This window comes from Cavia porcellus, unplaced genomic scaffold (assembly GCF_034190915.1).
Source record: "Cavia porcellus strain 051 isolate PalLab524CR breed Dunkin Hartley unplaced genomic scaffold, mCavPor4.1 scaffold_1, whole genome shotgun sequence".
NCBI classification, from domain to species: domain Eukaryota; kingdom Metazoa; phylum Chordata; class Mammalia; order Rodentia; family Caviidae; genus Cavia; species Cavia porcellus.
Window position 1 is genome coordinate 198335684 of NW_026947484.1, and position 22767 is coordinate 198358450.

A 22767-nucleotide genomic window follows, 5' to 3' on the forward strand; every position below is an offset into this window, starting at 1 on the left:
ATACCCCCTGTCCAGGAAGGCTTCCTAGAGGCTTTCCTAGGGCTGCACAACCCTGGGTGGGGACTCTTCAGTTAAGAGCCCAGATGTCCAAGGCAGTCACACCTGGGCCCTGTCACTACCTCACCACTTTGAGATCAGGCCACCATAAGGATCCAAGGGCTGGCACAGGTGCTCGACATCACATTAGGCCCCTGCTAAGAGCTCAGGGAGTGGCACCTGTACTGGGCAAGAAGCATGTGGCATTCAACATTACATCCCAGCTCAGTTCTGCACAGGGCTGAGCGCAGAGCAGCTGCCTGGTCTACTGCTTGCTGAGGAGCGGTGAAGTCAGCAATCAGGTGACAACTGCAGCAGCAGAACAAGGACTGGCCTCAGGGCAGACCTGGGTTCTGGTCCCAGCTTGGCCACTTACGAGCTCTGAACACTGGGAAAGTCACTTCCTATTTCTAGTCCTCAGGTTCTTCAATTGAAGAATGTGACTGATATTACTATTTGCACCTCCTCCCTTACAGTGTGCTCTGAGCATTACAGAGGACTTTGTAAACCACGGAGCACCAAGCCAGCATCAGCTATCACACATGGCAGGGTGAGGCTGGAACAGGGCCAGGCAGCTGAGGGCTATCTGTGGTCCAGTGTCTCTTGGTTCCCCACACAAAACCCAGCAGTTATCAAGGCCTCGTGACTTGGGGGTCTCCACTCTGCTTGTATGTGGAAGCTGTGTGCGGTCAATCATGCAGGAAACCAAAATCAGAGAGAAAAATGACAAAGGGAGAGAGGGAGAAGAATACAGCGGTTCGAGTAGGTCAAAGTGTTCCTGGAAAATAAAAGCTCCAAACAAGAACCAGCAGAATGGCAAAAAGGCAAACAGACGATCAAAAGCGAGAGAACAAAATGCAGGCCGGGAAGTCAGTGCCAAAGAATTGATTAGTCAAACATATGAATCTCTCATGCTGAAGCAGAAATATCACAGCCCTGGCTCCTCACTGTGGAGCCCGCTCCTCATAATGGGAGACATGAAGAGGCCGGGGAATAAAGCAACTTTCATTTTTCCTCCACGAACGCCGAGGGCCAGGCCCCATGAGGACCTCGCCTTGTGCTGGCTTCGAGGGGGAGCATGGCCCCTGGCCACGGGAGTGGGGTGCGAGTGAATGGGCCGGCACTTGGCTCACTTCACTTGAAAGCTCCGAGGCCGTTATAGATGCCGATCTCGGGCAAGAACAGCATCCTGGGACTAGGACTTGTAGATTCAAATGAGGAAAGGTGAGTGTCCTTCTCGGCATCATGGGGACTAGAGTTCCTTCGCTGCTCTTTTCAGCGCTCCTTCCTCATTGCACGGCCCACGGCCTATTCCAGCAGCCAGCTCCGATGCAGTGCTGCAGACCTCAACAATGCGGGAGGAAGCCACCTAGCGGAACTGACCCAACAGGACGACTTCCAAGTGTGGGGGCGCCCCGAAAGGGTGTGCACACCTGTACCACAACATTCAAGACATTTGGGACAGTGGTAGGAGGAGCAACGTAGTCAGAAGACACTGGTTCAAATACCAGCTCTGCCTTGAATGGGTGCGTGACCTTCGCCAAATGCTCTTTTTCCTAAGCCGGAAAGTGGGGAGGAGGATGCCTGCCTTCAGGGTTGCTGTAAAGAGGAGACTAAATGGGGCGTGCGGGTATCTGAAAGTGTGTATGGTGCACAGCTGAGCACATGGGGAATCTGAGGAAGATGTGCTGCCCATATTTTAAAACCCTTCTGGTATTCCAGAAACTACACAATGAGCTATGGGCTGTAACTGTAGTGCTTCTCTGAATGGGCTACAGGAACTTGGGTCATTCAAGTAATTTTTAAAAAATATTAAATTTTATTAGTACATGTTTGCAGCACATAAATATTACACTGGTCACAGTAAGTTGGCACGTGTACACATCACATCTTAATTCTTTTTGTGTACCTTTCCTTCTCCTTTCTCTCAATTTAAGAAACTGCTGCTCCGATGTCATTCTGAGGCCTGCTCACCCTTTGGGTGTTCTCCCCTGCCATTCTGTGCAGACACTCTTCCCCGACTTCTGAGATGAAATATTCAGGGCGAGCATCTCTGTGGACTGATTTCCTTTCAATGCAACCCAGTCCTCCTTGCTCACCACACCCCTAAGTACAATTAGCTTGGCCTATAGAAAGGCGCTCAGGCTTTGGAGTCAAGTCTCAGGCTGGAAGCCAAGTTTACCACCACTGACTCACTGTGCGTAAAGACCTGTCTCTAAGTTCTCTATACATAATGTAGGCACATTACTAGAAGTTTCAAGTAGGACACTTCTTTAGGTGACTCTCAGTGGATAGGTGAGACCCAACACAAATGAGGCACCTGGAAGATTCCCCAAATATTCCAATGCTAATGTTCCCACCTCTTTTTCTGGTTACTAAGGAGGCCAGCTAGGGCCCAGGGTCTCGGGATATTAGAGCTGGAAGAGTTCATGTTTCATCCAGTCCACCTTTTCCCTTTAATGAGAGAAACTGAGGCCCCAAAGGGTTAGGCAACTTGCCTCCACGTTACATAAAAAACTGAATGTACTGCCTTGGGGCTGGTGCTGTTCTCATTTAGCTCGGAAGACAACATACTGAGTCTTGTGCTTGACCACTGGTAGGAAGAAGCTAGCTGACTGCTGTGGGAATAGGGCGGGCAGAGAAACATAGCTGGGTTAACTTGTCTGGCAAGTAAGTGACTATACAGAACACAGTAACACACTCTTGCTGATCATTTCTGCGCCGCCCATTACAAGGCCTGCTTGAGACATGGCTTAGATGACAGCTCAAAACTATCTCCCTCTTCACTGTAACTATACCTATCGCCTACCCCCAAAGGCTTAATTGTACGCAAGGGCTTGGTTACCAGATTAGAGTAACAGGAAAATGTTTTTATTAAAAACAAAACAGACAAACACGAGTCTTCCCTCCCCAGTCCAATATTCACTGGGAGCAGGATGTGGAACAGCCACGTGAGGAAGGTGGCAGCAGTGGTCTGGCCCTGGATGCCAGTGCCTGAGGAGAGGGGGCACTTGAGCGCAGGGTGGACGGTGGAGGCCTGGCACTCAGATCAGCATTCTCCGAGGGAGAGCAGGCAGACCCCTGGGTAGGGAAGCACACAGGGGCAGTGATAGAACAGAGGTTCCATATTTACTGACCCAACAGAGGCAAGGTTTTTCACTTTTATGGGATGTAGTCACTGAAACACAAAGGCAGGAAACTGGAATGGCTCCTATTTTGGATTGGAACTGGAGCCATCAATATGAACCCAAGGTTTTAACTACGTGAAGATACAGAAAGAGAAACGTCAGATGCCACTGTGGGTCTCTGTGATATATTCCCTGGCTCTGTCCACTTAAGGGGCCTGGTGGCTACAATCCCAAGACACAGTGAGCAGACCCTATCTGCAGAACCTAGTTTCTAAATACCACTCCCTTGTAAAGGCGCTAGGGCTCCTTGAAGAAAGAGCTGACTCCAGGGTGACTCAGCAGGGTTGGTAAGGGGATGTGGATGAGGAAGGAGAAGGGGCGGGGAGTCAAATGATCAAGATGTGATAAGTATATGCACTAGTTCCCCAAGGCGAATGTAATTATTATGTACTGCAAATGTACACCCACAGAAAAAGAAAAAAGATGAACCTGTGGCCTCTTGGCCTGTTGGAAAAGTCATGCGTTAACAGTCAGAGAATCCATACTGTGAGGCAGTCTATAAAACAAGTGGCTTGGATGCTTCAAAAATGTCAATGTCATAAAAAACCAGAGCAAAATCAAACAAAAGTCAGGAGAGATTGTTCTGGAGATTAAAGGGCACTAAAGAGATATAACAGTGAAATGTAACGTACGATCCTTGCTTTGAGCCCCAGGTATATGTGTGTGTGTGTGTGTGTATATATTTTTTTTTTAAAAGAAAAATCACTATAAAAGATATTTTAACATGGACTGGGAGAGCTGAATGTAGATTGCAAATTATTTACATTACATAACATTATTATATCATGTCACATTTCATGACAGCATAATGACCTTGTCATTATGATAGGAAATATTTGGAATTTTGGGAGAAATGGGCCAAAATATTTAGAAGCAGAAAGTCATGCTATTTGCAACTTACTTTCACCTGGATTAACAGAAAGCAAAACAAGCTTGAAATAAAACAAGATGGGTAGAGTGTATACAAGTATAAAGAAAGCCAATGAACTTAGGCGAATGGTAAATGTGTATTAATTGTTACTACTCTTTCAGATTTTCATAGGTTTAACTTATAAAAAAATAGTTGAAGGGGCAGGTGTGGTGGCTCACATCTGTAATCCCAGCACTTGGGAGGCTGAGGCAGGAGGATCATTGAGAGTTTGAGACAAAGTAAGGCCAGCCTGAACTACATAGTGAGATCCTGTCTCAAAAACATTAAAAAAGGGCTGGGGATTTAGCTCAGCGGCATAAGCGACTGCCTTGCAAGCAGGCAGTTGTGAGTTCGATCCCTGGTACCGATAAAAACGAAAAAGACAAAAACAATAACAACAACAAAAAAACCCAAAAAACAATTCTTTAAAAAACAAACAAACAAACAAAAGATTTTTAAAAAGTTGAAGGAAAAGAAAACATCTATTTTTTTAGAAATGTTTACTAACACAACTAATATACTTTAAGAGTAAAATTAAATACCTAGTTTTGCCTTAAAATGTTCCAGAAAAATACAGCAGGGAGGGTGGGAACAAACATGAGGGAATCCTGCCACGGGGTAGCACCCAGGGGGAGGGCTATGCTGTGTTAGTGTGCATATTTTTTTTTTTAAAGTTTTTTTTTTTTTTAAATCGGTACTTGGGATCGAACTCACGACCACCTGCTTGCAAGGCAGGTGCTTATGCCACTGAGCTAAATCCCCAGCCCTAGTGTGCATATTGAGAGCAAAAGGTCCCAGTCTAGAAAAATATATATTTGCTACAAATATATAAGAAGGCTAACCATGCAAACATGGAACACTTATGTAAATAAGAATTAAACACACCAAAAAACAAAAAAAACAAAAAAAAAAAAAAAAAAAAAAAAAAAAAAGAAAGAAAGAAAGAAAGAAAGAAAGAAAGGGAAGAAAGTAAAAAATAAGAAAGCATGGAGAGCCCATCAGGTAAGTGGACAAAGGGCAAAGTTCATAACAGAAAAATATCTGCTTAACAAACAGGAAAAAAAAAATGAACAGCACTAGTAATTTAAAAAAAAACTAGAAATTAAACAGAATCCGATTTTAACCTATTATATTAACAAAGATAAAAAACAAAAACTCCTAGCTATAAGCCAGATGGCTAAAAGTGGAATGTTGATAAGAATGAACAATAGTGAAATACTTATGACAAGTAATTTGGCAGGTGTATCAAGAACCTTAAAAGAATACACACATTCGTGAGTTCAGTTCCCAGTACCAAACACACACACACACACACACACACGAGTCTGCCCAAAAATGTATACGTCAGGAAGAGAAAAACTCGTATAAATATTTAATACTACATTTATTGAGACATTTTGACCTCTATAATTATAAGAAATGCTCAAAGTGGTAACCTTTAGTTTCTAGGCATCTATTAGTTAAGTGACTTGCTGAAATGTGTATATATTTTTTGGGTGATCTCTCTCTCTCTCTCTATATATATATATATATATACACACATACATATAAATGTATTTATACACATATACATATATACACACACACACATATATATACTTTTTATTCAGCAATGACATTGATGGACATTTATTTTAAGGAAAAGCTATAAAATGCCAACAAATCTTTAAGTATAAAAATCCACATCAAGACAACAACAAAAATTAAACTTCCCTCAAGAGAGGAACAGGTACGTAAACTCAAGCAAAGGAGTATCTAGCCATTTACAACTGATTAGAGAAACTATCTCATGGTAGAACTTGTATGATCAAGACTACATGAAAAAGAAGAAAATTGTGTTGACTGTAAGAGCTCAATTATGTAAAAAGGCATAACAACAACTGAGAAGAAATGCACTGAAATTTAACGCTGGATCCTTCCAAGTAGTGGCAGTGACTTTTTTTCTTATACTTTTCTGTCTTTTCCAAATGTCTTATAATAGAAATGTCTTATTTTTATAATTGGGAAAAATAACACAAATTACTATGTTTTAGATGTTGTCTCAACCTGGTCCTTTTCCCTGGTATGAATTTTTATGATTGCTCCCGTCATTATGACAAGAAGAGAAACTTGACAAGTGACTGGGCAGCTCTGACTGGCATCAGGGATTCACCTGTGTGGGACAGATTTTAACTGCCACAAAGGACCTGTAAGTAGGAACATTCAAAGGCAATTAGTTGGTAACAATATCATAAATAGAAAAGGAGCCAAATAAATGTTTCCTGGATATCATTAATTTAGAGTTACTCTGATAACCCCATATAAAGAAGGCACTCATTATAAAGACAGCCATGTGTTAAACAAGAAAATGCAGATGCAGGGATGGCTGTGCTGTACATAACTAAGATATTCCCACGGAGACAGCAGTTCTCAAAATATCACCCTCGAAAACAAAAGCTTCAGCGAGGAAAACAATCCCAGCGCAGAGCTAATTGAGTTGATCGTGGCTACCTATCTCGGAATCTAGAATTTCCCCTCCGTGCTCCTGCTCACACTGTGTGCCGAGACCCAGTGCAGGCCACTTCTTGGAAATTTCTTATTTGCAAGGTCGGCATAATAATTTGTGTCACGAGAAAAACTTCTGCCTCGGAGCACTGAGGAGACTGGAGAAGAGAGTCCATGGGACCGTGCCCAGCACAGTGCCTGGCAAGGTCTAGTGTCCCATTTCCTTCTCCTTTCTTCCGTCACCGCCAAGTCCAGGTCACCCTCACACCTCTTGCCTCCTTGTGCTTCCACATAGGTCTCCTCTGAGCATGCAGAGAAAAACGTTTCACTGGCTTCCCACCGACTTAGAATAAACTTCAAGGCCCTGCCCATGGCCTGCGTGGCCCGCAAGATCTGGCCCACCCAAAGCTCTACCTTCCACTTGTGCCATCTGCTCCTTGCTCGCAACATCCCAGGCGCCTCAGTTTCTTTCAGCTCCTCCAGCACACTGAGGTTCGCATTTCTCCTCAGCCTGGCTCGGCTGCTTCCTCCACTCTCAGGTGAAACGCTAGCTCTGTGAGCACTTCGCGTCCACTCTCTCTGAAGCGAACGCAGGGAACGCTGCTCACTGCCGCCGTGAGAGTGCAGATGACACAGTGGCAGTGACTCAGCCACCTGGCCCCTCCACTCCTGTCTATTTCTCTGAAATGAAAGCTCCCCGAGGGCCGGGATGGTCTGCTTCTACTCACAGCTCTCGGCTGCTAACTCAGCCTCCATTCCCTCTTCTCATTCCTAACAGGATCTCTGCTGTGTTCCTGCTCTGAGCTGCCCTGTGGGACAAGGGCTGAAGTCCCTTTCCTAGAGCCAGGGCTGGCTCCTCACCTATGAGGCAATCCTGGCGCCCTCGTTTCCTCAAGACCTGGTGATTCGGCAGATTGGAGAAGAAAGATGGGGTTACTGGTACCATCAGTGAGTTGCTCAGTTAGCCAATGACTGAACTTCCTATCTCTGACCAATCCCAATACATATTATTATTTTGGCCACATCTTTGTTTCCTGGGGCTGCAAGCTTCCTGATACATCATATGGTGTGGTATCTGGCACATAGTAGCTGTTCAACAAAACCCATTTAAGTTAATGAATCAGAGTGTTTATTGTAGACTATCAAAATTCTCTGCTGTTAGAGTAGGTTCCATATAATTTCTATGAGAACAGTGTTCACTTTTTGTTTCTTTTTTTCCATCTTTTTATTACATAAATTTTACATTAAAAGCAAAGGGGAAAAAAAGGACAGAACTTCCAAATGCAGTTCTATCACTCGAACATAAGACTCAGATGTTAAAGGTTCTGAGTGTCATAGAGCCTTAGGCTGAGACAGTCTGCAGAAATGCAGCTTCCCGGGTGAAGTCTCCCTCAGGCTCGGGGATGGCAATGCTCTGCTTCCTGCCTTCAGGTATTAGTACACTGTCAGTTAATTTTATGAATATTTCAAAATAGGAAGGAAAATTCTTTACTGACTATGAGGCTTCTTGGAATATTGACAGGAAAAGTTTCAAATGCATATGGAAACCCATTTCCAAGTAAGCCCATAGGAGGCAGCACAGAGATGAATGGGCACTGGAGTCAGATATGGATTTGAATCCTGGCTTTGCTATGTCTATTGCTAAAAGTGTAAGCTGGTCATGCAACTTCCCTGAGTCTCAACTTCCCCATCTGTAAAATGGGAATATTACTTAATTCATATTTTTAAAAAATTAAATTAACTGTAATACCTCTATAACCCTTTGGAGTTTCGTGTACTGTCAGTGTTCAAAAGAAGCTAAAGTCATGATGAAATTGTTTCTATTATAATCTTTAAATTTGAAAGTCTCTTTAAGAAAGGCCATATATTCTGAAGGTCATGGAACTGGCTAATTGCCATGTGCCATGGTTAGTTGAAATCTGGCTCTTCTCTGTCTCCAAAGGCTGGTTTTTCCCCTGGGAGACAGTGTGGTCTCCTGAAAAGAGCACAGTTTAGAAACAGTCAGAACTAGAGTCTATTTCCAGCAGGCCTCGAATGGGCTGGGTAGTTGAACACCAAATCTCTGCCCTTCGTTTCCCTTATGGGGCCCCACTACTGCCTCTCAATATACTTGTGGAGTAAGCGACAGCGTGCATACGACACCTGGCACAAGGGGATGTGCTACACACGACCTTCCCTCCGCTTCTTCTCCTATTAGTTCCCCCAGTCACACTGAGGTTCAAACCAGAAGTTCTCACCACACAATGAACTGGGCCTTCATGGCAGGAGGGCACGGGAACGGTACTGCGGTTCTAAAAAGATAACCGAATCACCTGGCAATGGCAAATGCCTGTAATGAACCTGTCCCGTGGATGCTTTATTTGGCTCAAGGCCCCGCTGAGCCTGCGTCTGCTACCCCCTTGAACATGGGGGCCTGCACGGCCTGCTCATACAGGGAAAATCGGCGGTGCCCTCTCTTCCACCCAGAGCTGCTTCTTGTGTCCTCTGCCCGAGGATGGCAATGTCACAAGAGCAAGGGAGCTGCACAATGCTTGCAGATTTACGGAAATACGCATCTGAAAAAGGGAATGCTGTGCTGAGAGTGGTCGTGTGGGCCGGCCTGGTGCACAGGAGCAATTAGAGCTGGTTTGCAACAACTCGGTGCTGTTCTATTCAATTGCTTAAAGAATTGCCATAGCAACAGCAGCCACACATAGTAAAGCGGCGGCAAGACGGAGCAAACACTTGAAAAAGCCTCTCTCTTGTTAACCCTCCTCCCTTTCCCAAAATGAATAAAGGGCCATTTTGTTTCTCTGAAATAGTCTTCCAATCAGTGTCCACACTTCACACCAAAGTGGGTGACTAGATGCCCACCTTTACCACCTTGATTCTCAGTCTCTCCCTCCCTCCTTCCCTCCGTATGTGCATGTGCGTGCGTGTGTGTATGCATGTGTGTGTGTGTGTGTGTGTGTGTATAAGAGAGAACAATGATAGCAGCAGCCTGGCTACCTTTTAATGAGCTCCTACTATGTCCTGGGTCCTCGGCCAGTGGAAATATTCCTTAATGATTCCATCAGCCAGCACATACTGAATGCATACTACGTCTCCACTGGGAACGTGTGAGGTCCAGAACACTGCTGTAGCCCACAAGGAGCTTGAAAGATGGACAGACAGAACCACAAGCAAGTCTGCTTAAGAGACGGGACAGCGGTTGAACTGAGTCTTGAACAAACACTCAGTAGAGCCCACTATGTGCTACAGACAGAGATGAAGAAACTCTTTGCTTTCAAAAAGCTCATCCTCTGGGGACATAAGACCATTCGTGTGAGGCAGCTCTAACTGCCTCAGGAGAGCCTCATACATTTGCCAAACCTGACAAACTAAGGCAGATTTTGGGAAGGGTGGGTAGAGAAGGCTCAGTACTTACCTGTGTTACCCCACCAGTCGATGCACTAGTGCACCAGCTATGTTACGGATGGATGGTGTTACAGCACAGATTAGAGCTGCAGGAAGAGTGCTGAGGCTGGGCCCCAACAGCGCACCCCATGCTCCGCTCAGCTCTTCTCTCTCCTCGCCCTGCGAGACCCACTGCATGACAACATGGGAGTGGGAACTTTTATTTTGTATGTACAGTAAGACGTGGCACCAACGCTCAAAGAGTTGTGATTCATTCTTACGGTCACAGGGCTAACAAAGACAGAATTAAGAGACCTGAACTCAGGTCATCCTGATTAAAAACCTGTCCTGTTTATTTATTATGCTGTGGATTTGGATTAATGGATACCTAATTGAAAGTTTTACAACTTATCCTTGGAATACTAGAATGGAAATTGAACCACTCTTTGTATTATAAAATAGCCTATTCTCATTGAAAAGGAGAATGAGAGAAAACTTAGAAGAGTGGCACTTGCTGTGGAGCTCGAAAACCCAGGGAGGTTTCTGGCTGGGGCAAAGAGCTCTGCGCGCTGTCTCCTTTGACTTGGAAATGAGGTTTGATACCATAAGCGGGGTTTGGAATAAATTCACCTGGAAATATTTCAATGCATGAGTCTATGCAGAAGGACCTGGGGTTGCTCTTAGAATCTATGTCACAGTGATGGGCACTCTCATGATAGAAACTGAGGCATATGACTAAATGCAACCTAATTACCTGCAAGACAAGATGGGAGAGCTGCAACCCAAAATGTTAATGCACTTGGCAAGCCAGCTACACTTTATTTACTTATTTTTTGTGGGGTTTTTTTGCGGGGTAGTGGGAATTGAACTCAGGACCTTGTGCTTACCAGACAGGCACAGATGTACTTCATTTTAACCAAAAATCATATCTCACTAGGCAATGCATATCTCATATCGCTAGGAACTCCACAGATACCGGTACATTAACCTCTCTGAATTACCCTGAAAAACAGCTATAATCATACTATTTTATAGATAATAAAACTGAGGCTCAGAAAAGAAAGAGATGTGTTGAGGATCACACTGAACAGCATGGCAGGCTGTAAAACCAGGCAAAACTCCCATTTTGCATGTCTTCTGTTTCTATAGAAAAGCTACCAGGACACCCAGATCAGGAGAGCAGCCCACTTCTGAAAGAGGATTGTGCTGAATTTTAGGACCTGCTGTCAGGGACAACCCAGCTTGCTGGGGTAAAATGACTCTTGTTGGGAGGAAGGGGTAAGATGACTTCAAGGACTACAGCAAGAGTCTGGTCTGTTTTTTTGAGGGCAGGGTGAAAAACATGCTAGATATCAAAATTCCAAGAAAAAAAGATCTGTTAGTTAGCCCCCATCACCTGTGTACTAACATGGGAGGCAGACAAGTGTCACAAGTCAGAAGGACCGACAGAAGGAAGTTTTACCAGACCCTGCTCTCATGACTGACAACTAACCAAACAAGAATCAGTCCACATTAGGACCTTTCTCTACAGGAGCCACCAGGGAAAACAGGAAAAACCAATACAGACTGGAAAGCACATGACACACCTCAAAAAAGATGGGTAAATCACCCAGCATCGGCTCAAAGAAAATCACAAGCATTCCAGGTTTATCCCACCGGTATGCACCACCATTCTCTATTCAAACCTTCTCCACTCTCCTCAAGCCACTGATCCCTTCTGCTGGGTCTGGTGGCACTTGTCTGGTGGCACTTAATCCCAGCACACTGAGGCAGGAAGACTGCCCTGAGTTCATGGCCAGCCTGGGCTACAGAAGCAAGTTCAAGCCAGCTTGCACTACATAGCAAGACCTTGTCTCAAAAAAAAAAAGAAAAAAAGAACCCCCCAACCACAAAAAAAACACTGACCCCATCCTTGTATGCCCCCAACCACTGCCACCCATGCAATCTGTCAGGATGTCACTGAGGAAACTGAAGCTGTCAGATGCGAACTCCTCATCCCTGCTGGCCTCCGTCCCCACTGATACAAAGACAGAGGGCCAGCTCCGAGGCCAGTCCTCAGGTTGCCATGTGCCTTTCATTGTTGGGCCCAGGCGCTGTTGAATACCCCTGCCTCCCTCAGTTTCTCATCAACATTCCCATGTGCTCGAGTCTCCCAATGTTAACACAAGCAAACACTAAAAGCCCCCAAGTCTGCCACAGTCCTCACTGCCACCTGACTACTCCTCCTAGCTTCCATCTTCTCCTAGCCAGCAAGGTGTAGACTTGATCTCCGCCACTTCACCACTGAAAACGTTCTCACGACCCCTGAGACCTTCCAGGGGCTTAACCCACAGGCGATCTTCTATCTGTATCCAAGAAATCTCTTTTCAACACGAGGCACCAGATAGTTTACTAAGCACTCTGAACCCTTAGCTTATGCGTGTGATCCTGGTTTTATTTCCTTCTCTGAATGTGTCCTGTCTGGTTTCCCCTGCCTGCTGATAGTCCCTTTTCCCTTTTCTCTGACAGTCTCTTAACAGAGGTATTGGCTGGCTTATGCTGTCTTTCTTCTTGCTTTAGAGCCTCTGCCTGCTAAATTAATTACCATCTCTCTGCAGATCTCTCTCAAACCTCAATCATCTCACCCCCTCTCCCGATCTCCTAGATTCATATTCAGAGCTTCCTGAGTGACAACTCTTGGGGGCCCACTGACATGTCACACTCAACACAAACAAACCTCAAATCATCCCCCCCCCCTTACCTGGGAAATATGCGCTTCACTTTCTCTCTTTCCTCCATTCACTCAGTTCCTAAGGCCTGAGGATTCCACCCCTCCTACTTCCTAAGCCTGTGCCCTTTTCCCAGTCCCTACAGTCACTTTCCCAATCCAGGCCACATCCTTGCCCTGGAAACGGACATGGTAGACTTCTGGGTGGTTTCTGCCTCCAAGTTTGGCTAGTAATCATTTCTTTTTGTACTACTACCATAGTCACCTTTCAAAATGCTTGCATGTTCATGTAACTTCTCTGCTTGCTTGTTTGCTGGCTTTCTTTTGGTTGAGACAGGGTCTCATTATGCAGTTTAAACTGGTCTTGAACTTACTATGTAGTCCAGTCTGGCCATGAATTCCCAGCAATTCCTCAGCCTCCCAAGTGCTGGGATTACACGAACCCAAGATTCACTGCAGGCATCCTGACACGGTTTGCAAAGTCTTCCCTGACCTGGTCTGGGCCTATCTTTCATTGTATCTTTTGCCCCATCCTCTCCTGTGGCCTGTGTCTACACCTCCCTCTGCCAGGAAGATGCTACCCTCACTCCTTTCCTGGTCAACTCTCACTTGTTCCTCAGACCCCAGCTTGGACATCCCTTCCTCTGGGGCACCTTTAGTGAACCCCAGTTCCTGGCTGAGTGCACTGCCTGGTCTCCCATACCATCCTCTGCACATCTGGGACATTCCTTAAACTGTATTATAATTGTTGTTCACTTGTCATTCTCTGCACTGGCCCGATTCATTTCCTACCATCAACCTGTACCTAATCTGGTGACTGCACTGATACATAAGAGGGGCTACCGGTGGTTAACACAATGAATGGATGAGTAAATACAGATCTTGAAAAAAGATATACATTAAAGAAAAGCTCATACCATGAGAGCGGATTATCACAGGATGGGAAAAATTAGATTTAGGACATGAATCTGCTTCCAGCCTTGATCTAGCAACTGACGTGCTTTGGGACCTGTGACTGACAGCTTGTCTCAGAACCTCACTTCGTCATCTGTAAATCCGATGGTACTATCTATCTTTCAGGGTGCCGTGGATATTGAATAAAACAACATGCGAAAGCACCTGCCACCAAAAGTGGTGCACAACAGTTATCACAAATGTTTTGAAATTAAGTGAAAAGTCTAATTATTTGGAAAGTACACTTTAAGGAGTATGAGCATGATGTGTGCATGAGCTGATAAGATGTATGACCAGTGCTCTCTCTGCAATGATTAAAGGCAGGAGTCATGACCCCAGTATCAAAGCTATGCTGTGCAGACAGGATTCCTCTAAAGACATTAAATTAAGACTATGAAGTTCTCATATGTTATTCTCATTCCTTTTCTAGCAAGCTGCAAAACAGAAAGCCATTGCCCCTCCTTGGGCAGCCTATTCAGTACACTGTATTTGGGGTAAACCAGTATTATTTCCTCCAGGATTGGTGGTTGCTTGACAGAAATAGATGAAAAGAAAAATGTTTGCCATATATTTATTGTTTAAGCCTGACAGTAAGAAAGAAATCCACTTACAGGCTCCCAAACTAGAATCCCAAAAGTTATCCTAAAACACTCCCTTTCCCTCCAGCTCCACATTTTTTTTTCCCCTTTGGATACCAGGAATCAAACTCCTGACCTTGCACTTGCCAGGCAGGCACTTATGCCACTGAGCTAAATCCCCAGCTACATTATTTTTTCAATACTGGATTCTGTTTCTCAAATCTCTTTGCTCCATTTCCACTACTTTTAAGTTACCCTTCTCATTGGCCGCTTCCTTGGTGTCACTTCCTTCCATCCAGTGTCCTCAAAATTTCCAGTGATGCAGACATTCCCCACTTTAACTCCTTTCGTGGCTACACTCATGCCAGGATACTTAAGCTTCCTGTGAGGTACCCAATGAATTCCACAAACTAGGCATGACCTCTAACCACAACCACCTCTCAGGACACACTGGAGCACCACAGGCCCGTAGAATAATGTGTGTATTTAAAGAAGTTTTACATGTGCTGTTTGCTCTCTTTGAAGTAACCTTTTATTTTCTGGAAAACTCTTGCCTCAAGGCCATTTGATATGCCTGTCTCCTCCTCTGAGAGAAGCTGCCCTTGAAGCACTAGGGTGAAACAAACCACATCTTTACACCTCCCACCCCCGCTTTCTGTGGCAGTAGGCCTCAAACCCAGACCCTTGCTCACGCCAGGCCTAACTGCTCTATCTCTGAGCTACACCCCCAGCCTTTGGCCACTTCCATTTAGAACTGTCTTTCAGTACAGTTGTCATTATTTTGCACTACAACTGTTTTTCATATTTGTCCTCCTTATGGGCCTGTGAGTTCTCCTGTCAAATAACAGATGATCAGTACAGTATTTTTAAAAATTGAATAAGGGACCACATTACAATGTGTATCACCTCATCTTTGGTTGTAATGCCTGAGCTGCATGGTGGAAGTTCCTTAAAGTACTACTTAGCTACTTGAGAAAAATAACAGACATAATATTTAAAATAGATGTAAGAAGTATCGTTTCCCCAGAAATCATCTGAATAATTTTGCGCCTTCCCTCTCCTCATGATGTTGATACCCTAATGCTCAGCACTCTGTAAGTGCCTACCAAATGCTGAACAACAACAATGCACTTTTATATTTATAAAATAACACTGTAAACATTTCATCAGTTCCCTGTTGCTGAAAAACTAAGTTTAACAACATCTGCCCAATAGAGCAAAACTAGAATTCTGCTACTGAGAGAGACAAGTGGTATACAAACATATTTTGGTAAACAGTCTATTTGGACAGCCAAAAGTCTGAGAAAGTTGGAAATCTGGCATATCGTAACAGAGAAAAATGGAACTAAAGTTTTCTTTTCCAGAAGCAACTTAAAATGAAAATGGAAAAAGAGACCAAACATAGCTCTTGACACGCGTTAGGTCCTCAGCACTGGCGTCCTGTTGCCTGGGGCTGAAGTCACATTCCTCCTCCCAGTGACACCCACCCATGTGCAGGGTAATGCAGTGATCTGATGCTGCTTCCCTGTTTGATGGCTCTAACTTTCAGGATAAACTCACAAACTCAAAAAAGACAGAACCTACACCAGATGTCAGGCAGACACAGATTCAAATCATGACCCTACTTCTTAACCAAGTATTTTACCTAGGGAAAAACCCAATTTTACTTTGTTTATTTTTAACCCATAAAATTAGCAGAGTGTCTTAGTTACTTTTCTTGACAAAGTTACTTTGTCCAAAGTCAAAAGAGGAAGGATTTAGCTCATGGTTTATGGATGCTTCAGTCCATAGTTGGCCAGCTCCAACCCAGAGTGGCATGGCAGGGGGCACTGCAGAGGAGAAATAGTTCTTGGCAGGCAGAAGACAGCAAAGCAGCACTAGCAAACAAGCAAGCCTGTCTTTACATTTCCCCCAGCTACCCGCCTTTTGGATGGTTCCACATACCCAGGGTGGAGCAACCTCAGTCCTAGCAGCATGCCCTTAACCTGAGCATCATACACTGAATCCCAGCATCATACACCCTAGATCCAGCCACTTCCAAAAAAAAAAACAAAAAAAAAAAAAACAAAAAAAAACGCCTAAAAGACTTTGGGGGGACATTTAGATATAAGCCACAACACAGAATATCACTTGTCCTGGAATACTATAGGGTTCATGAGAATAAATCATAGAGAGACTAAAAGATGATGAAAGAGTAATTAATTAAGTGTATGGATAACACACTGGGAAATGACAACATGGTTATGCAGAAATTTCCAGAATTAAAACAACTATGCAAGCAAGCAAACAAACAAACAAACTAGACTTGGTAGATATATGGTATCTGAAGAAACATGTAAGACAAAGGAGGAAAATCTTAAAAGTTTCTAAAGTGAGAAGGTGAATTTTTCCAAAAGGATTGATAACAACAAAAACATATGAGAGAAGACAAGCCTTCAACAGACAAAAGGAATGTAACTGTCAATCTATAGTTTCATACCCATATAAACTATCCTTTATGAGTCAGGACAAAATAAAGACAATTTCAGACAGAGAAAGACAAAAGGAGCTTGAAGATCCTTCTTGGAAGAAATATTAAAGATGCAATTCAGCAAGAAAAATGAACCCATATGGAAACAATGGGAAACACAGATGCTGACTGTAACATTAACGAACTACTATCAATATTTTACTGTTTGTGTTTTTTCAAAATAGAATTAAAATTGTAATAACAGTAATATTTGTATGTGGGGTATCCAGTGAGTAGTCTAAGTATGTTAAAGTCGTTGTATTGCTTAGGAAAAGAATAAAGCTACTAAATAGATTTAGGATTGTTAATTTATATGTTTTATATGTATAGATTCGCTCTATTTTTTTTAATATTTTGGGTTAGAATCCTGTTGGGAGCCACCACATTGCCGAGCCGCCGCATATAGCGATCATGCGGCCTGTGGTAAAGAGCAAAGCCTGAGTTAGATTACCCCTCCCATCGAGCACGTTAGTTTCCTGCTTACCGCGTAAACAACCCGCTCAATAATATGTTAGCCAATCAGCTTGCCTTGCTTACTTTAATATGATTGGACACTGTATCCGTATATATACTGGTGCCACCCCTGGGGGGAAGTAAAAGCCCGGAAGGAGCCGCGGAGAGCGGACCGGTAGAGGCTTCGGAGCAAAGCACAGAAGGAGCCGCGGGGAGCGGACCAGAGGAGGCTTCGGCTGGGAGCGATCCCAGGGCAGGCTGTACGGAGAGAAAATAAAAGAAAAGGTTGTCCACTGCCAGACTTTGTCGTGTGTCCTTCCTGCCGGCCGGGAGCGACATCGACATTTGGTGGCCCGTACGGGGAACAACTGATCACCCCCGAGACGTGGTAGTGGACAACGTTCCTTGATACAGCACTGCGAGACAGGTGAGTAGGGGATAAACCTGGGCCCTGGGTGGCGCGCACCTACAGGGTTTTTAGACTCCCCTCAGGCTCACGCGTAAGTGGCGGATTTTTGGGCCTCACGCGGTGAGTAACATATTAAATATGGGTAACGTACCGAGTAACGACACCCAGCCCTTGGTACAGGTCCTCCGAAAGCTCTTAAAGTCCAGAGACCTCAAGGTGGGACGCAAAACGCTGGAGAGCTTTTTTGAGGAGATTGATAGTTTCGCTCCCTGGTTCTTGCCCACAGGGCACTTAAACCTGCCCTCGTGGGAGAAGTTGGGCAGGGATCTTTCTCTAGCGGAAAGGGAGGGCGGGGCTTCGGTCTTCGCTCGGCCACTATGGGAAATGATATATGCATGCTTGAAGAGCGAGGGTGGTTGCAGGGAAGGTTCTCAAGAGCTCATTAAAGTGCGTAGGGCATTCAAACAGGCCCAGTCAGGGAGCTCCCGGGAGGGGTCCGTCAAAGGAGACAAAGATATAAAGGAGGAAGACGGGGCTCAGGCCTTGGAGTCGTCTGACTCCGAGAACGAGGAAGGCTTAGACAACGATGAGACCAAGGAGCCTAGATGCCAAGAGGATAGGCCGCTTGATAAGGAGTCGCAGGGTTCTTTCCCAGCGTTGCGCCGCGAATTGCGCTCCGCTCAACTTGGTCTGCGGAGGAGTAGAGAGCTCCTGAGCGCCCCCTGGCGCGAGAGGGAGGCGAAGCCTTCCGCCCCACCTTGGGGGCTGTTCCCGGAAGCGATCCCTCGCCACGAGGTGGCCGCGTGGGAGCTCCCTCCCCTTTCGCCAAAACAGGAAGTGATGCACGGGCCCCCATTTTCCGCCCAATCACGGCCGCCGTCTTATGCTCCGCCGCCGGCGGGTCGGTATTTTTACAGGCGGCTTTGGCAGGGGGGACGTTTGTCTCATGAGGTACATCCACCACCTGGGATAGATAGTGGCCCCTACGGGATATTTCCTATACAAGTAGCTATGGGCCAGGGACGTAATGCATGGGAGCCTTTTGAGATAAAGCAGATTAGAGAACTTAAAAATACAGTTACAACCTTTGGGCCGACTGCGCCTTACACCATTGCCATGCTGGAGAACCTGTCTTCTGGGCCCCTCACCCCCGCGGACTGGATTCAGCTGGCAAAGGCGTGTCTGCCCTCGGGTAGTTACCTGGATTGGCGAGCCTGGTACGCAGAGTTCTCTACAGAGCAGGCTGAGAAAAACGCCAGTCGGGGAAACCGGGGGTGGAACAAGGAAATGCTTATGGGAAAAGGTCGGCACGCTGATGATCAGACTCAGTTCCCCGGCGCTGTCTATAAACAAATCAATGCCATAGGGCTCCGCGCCTAAAAGCAGGTAAGTGGTGCCAAAACAGCCTCAGGTCTTCACCACCCACATAAGAGCACATACATCCCTGCCAGGGCCTATGGCACAGGGGAATGCGGCTGCTGACACTGCCACTCGCCCGTTATAGATTTTTACCTTACTAACACCAATCGAGCGAGCCCGTGCCTTCCATAATAAGTTTCATGTCAATGCCAGGACACTAACAAACCATTTCCATGTTTCCAGAGCAGATGCACGAGATATCGTGCGACTATGTGGCTCCTGTGCCACATACAAACCTGCCATACCGATGGGAGTAAACCCTCGAGGTTTGATCCCTGGTGATGTTTGGCAGATGGACATCACACATATATAGGAGTTTGGGACTCTTAAATATGTTCATGTTTCCACAGACACCTGTTCTCACGTCATATTTGCAACAGCAGAAACAGGTAAAAAAGTGTCTAATGTGATCAATCATTGCCTGGCGGCTTGGGCCGCATGGGGCAAACCAAAAATATTAAAGACTGATAATGGACCAGCCTATATAGGCAAAGCCTTCAATGAGTTCTGCAAAATGATGGAGGTTCAATTAAAACATGATATCCCATACAATCCCCAAGGTCAAGGAATCATCGAAAGAGCCCATAAAAGTCTCAAAGCAATTCTAGCTAAACAAAAAGGGGGAGTAGGCCAAGGCCTGGCCCCAAAGGCACGATTATCCATGGCACTATTCACACACAATTTTTTAAATTTAAATAATGATAATTGCTCCCCAGCTGTGGAGCACTGCAACCCTTCCCCCAACCATAAAGGGTGGGTGAAGTGGAAAGATGTCCTGACAGGACAATGGATGGGCCCGGATCCAGTGGTCAGCTGGAACCGAGGTGCGGTTTGTGTCTTCCCACAGGAATCGGGACGAGAACCACTGTGGGTACCGGAGAGACTGACACGGGCGACAAAGCCCTTGACTGAAGATCAGACCTGCCCTACCGGAGATCCATCACAGACCAACCAACAAGATAAATAGAAATAGCGGTAGCCCAAAATGGACAAGAAGATCCTCAGGCATATGCATGGCTCGCTCGCCTAGCCTACGACCGAGTCTAGGGACGGTGAGCTTCCCACACTCCTCCTCTAAAAAATCATGATATAGCAGGGTAGATGAGTCAATGACGGGTAAGAGCATGCCTCCCCAGCATGACTCAACCTAAGACAGGCCCTACCCCATACCGCACGAAAGCCGCTGAATTACTAGGTTCCGCCCAAACCAAATGTCGCCCCGGGGGGATCATGCGGAGCGACATGAGTGTATGCCTGTGTGCATCCAGGTTCCGTCCGGTTCCTTCCTGGCCCTGGAAAAAGGACGAGGGCCTCGGGGCCTCGGCAGACTCGGGGACGGCCGACTCGGGCCGACGCCGAGAGCCCTTGGTGGGCCTCCTATCAGGACATAGGCCTCTACACTCAATTCAGGACGGGCTGCGATGCGTAGACTTATTTAAAATAAAAAAGGGGGAGATGTTGGGAGCCACCACATTGCCGAGCCGCCGCATATAGCGATCATGCGGCCTGTGGTAAAGAGCAAAGCCTGAGTTAGATTACCCCTCCCATCGAGCACGTTAGTTTCCTGCTTACCGCGTAAACAACCCGCTCAATAATATGTTAGCCAATCAGCTTGCCTTGCTTACTTTAATATGATTGGACACTGTATCCGTATATATACTGGTGCCACCCCTGGGGGGAAGTAAAAGCCCGGAAGGAGCCGCGGAGAGCGGACCGGTAGAGGCTTCGGAGCGAAGCACAGAAGGAGCCGCGGGGAGCGGACCAGAGGAGGCTTCGGCTGGGAGCGATCCCAGGGCAGGCTGTACGGAGAGAAAATAAAAGAAAAGGTTGTCCACTGCCAGACTTTGTCGTGTGTCCTTCCTGCCGGCCGGGAGCGACATCGACAGAATCCTCCCAAAAAGTCTTCACAGGAAAGCACAATGTTCCTCCCACTGTATAGGTGTAGTATTTCTATGATATTTTACCAATAGCTTACATCACACTAAACTCAATCTCTACAAAAGGCTCAGGACTGTCTCTTGCCCTCCACTTTGGTCATTTTCTCAGCTGAGTCATTTCTCCTTTCTTTTGATCTTTCTTATTTTTTTATACTTGAATTTCAATTTTTTTAAAAAAAATCTCCCATCTCCTACTCTTTCTCTTACATTTTTATTTTGACAATGTAAAATACAAAAAAGTTGCAATAATAGCAGGAAGAATTCCATTTACTCTTTACCCGGATTGTTACAAATGTTAACATCTTATCTCTAGTTTATTTTCCTTTCTCCACATTCACACACACACACACACACACACACACACACACACACAAACACACAGAATCAGATGTAATTATATGTTTTATATTGAAGACTCTGTTACAATGTGACAAATATATTCCTAAAAATCACCATGCTTGGGGGCACAACAGTCAAAAACTGTATCACTAACACATCAGAAATAAAATAGAGGGGCTGGGGATTTAGCTCAGCGGCATAAGCACCTGCCTTGCAAGCAGGCAGTCGTGAGTTCGATCACTGGTACCAATAAAAAAAAAAAAAAAAAAAAAAAGAAATAAAATAGAACCCTAAGAAAAACTGCAGCACACTTTTGCACATGGTAAGTGGTTAAGAAATACAAACACCATAATAAATATGTCATTTTACCCTTGTGGACAATCTGAAGTTTGCTTAAGGAAGTGGGCGGCAAAAAGATTGTAGCTTGTTAAAGATTGTGAGGCAAGGAAAGGACAACGAAAGCGACAACACGGAAAGCAGGCAGGCTCGGTGTGGCGCATAACTTGATGAACTGGAGAAATGGCAGACATTTGAGGTGTGTGTGTTCCTTCTCTGTATTCCTCTATATCTTGGTTAAGCTAGGTGAAGTTTTCTGCATCATCCAGAATTTTTCATGGATGGAATCCTGCACAACCAAATGAATCAAATCAAATCTAAATCTCATCATGTTCCAATTCTTGCCTAATATACTGACCACATTGGAACAATAGAGTGTTGTCAAAACAGGTGTTATAGCAAACTAACTGTATTTTCTTCAAACAAGAATGTTCCCTTACATAACCTGAGTACAGTCAGGAAATCAGGAAATTAACAGTGATACAATAAAATTTAATCTTCAGATTTTATCCAGATTTTACCAATTGTTTCCAAAATGTCTTTTTATATAAAAAGAAAATCCTGGATCCTGTAATACATTCAGTTTTCCTGTCCTTTAAAGTGAAATAGTCCTTGGGTTTTCCTTTGTTGCAAGAAATTAACATTTTGAAGAGTACAGGCCAGCTATTTTGTAGAATGTTCCTCAATTCAGGTCAAACCCTCTACCCTTCCCTCAATCTACCACTGTTGGCTAAAGCACTACTAATGACTGGAATCTTCCTGAATGTGATTCAAGTGTGGAGGCAGGGTCCCTGTCTTTTATCATAGCACCCTTTGAAAAATCAAGAGAAATCTACATTATGAAACCTAGAAAATGGCAGTTACCTAACTGCCCTTAAAATAAAAGTCCCTTCTTTTAAAAGAATTAGAAACTAAAAGATACCAGGAAATCCATCTGCCTTAGAAAGAAACTGCCTAACATACCCCAAAAGTAAGGAAATACAAATCACTTACCAGTTGGTTTTAGAGGTCTGATCATATCTTTCAAGAACTGAAATGTATATTAATTTACAAAAAATTTTGTCCAGGACACAGCATGAATCAAAGATGCTATATCTTCAGCATGGATAAATAACTCACAGTGTGGCTTCAGC

At 44.9% G+C, this 22767-nt stretch overlaps 1 protein-coding gene across 13 annotated transcripts in view; it reads right to left on the reverse strand.

Moving 5' to 3' along the window:
- Positions 1-22767, reverse strand: part of Dennd1a (DENN domain containing 1A) — a 489363-nt gene that overhangs the window by 112748 nt on the left and 353848 nt on the right. For 8 of the 13 annotated variants that reach the window (XM_063227177.1, XM_063227157.1, XM_063227192.1 and 5 more), the window contains 2 exons: positions 20648-20821; positions 17279-17452 (listed from right to left, as the gene is read on the reverse strand). The exons of the other annotated variants lie outside the window; for them this stretch is intronic. In XM_063227177.1, the coding sequence (XP_063083247.1) occupies positions 17279-17452; positions 20648-20821 (348 nt within the window). The remainder of the gene's footprint in view (positions 1-17278; positions 17453-20647; positions 20822-22767) is intronic. 13 annotated transcript variants of the gene reach the window in all.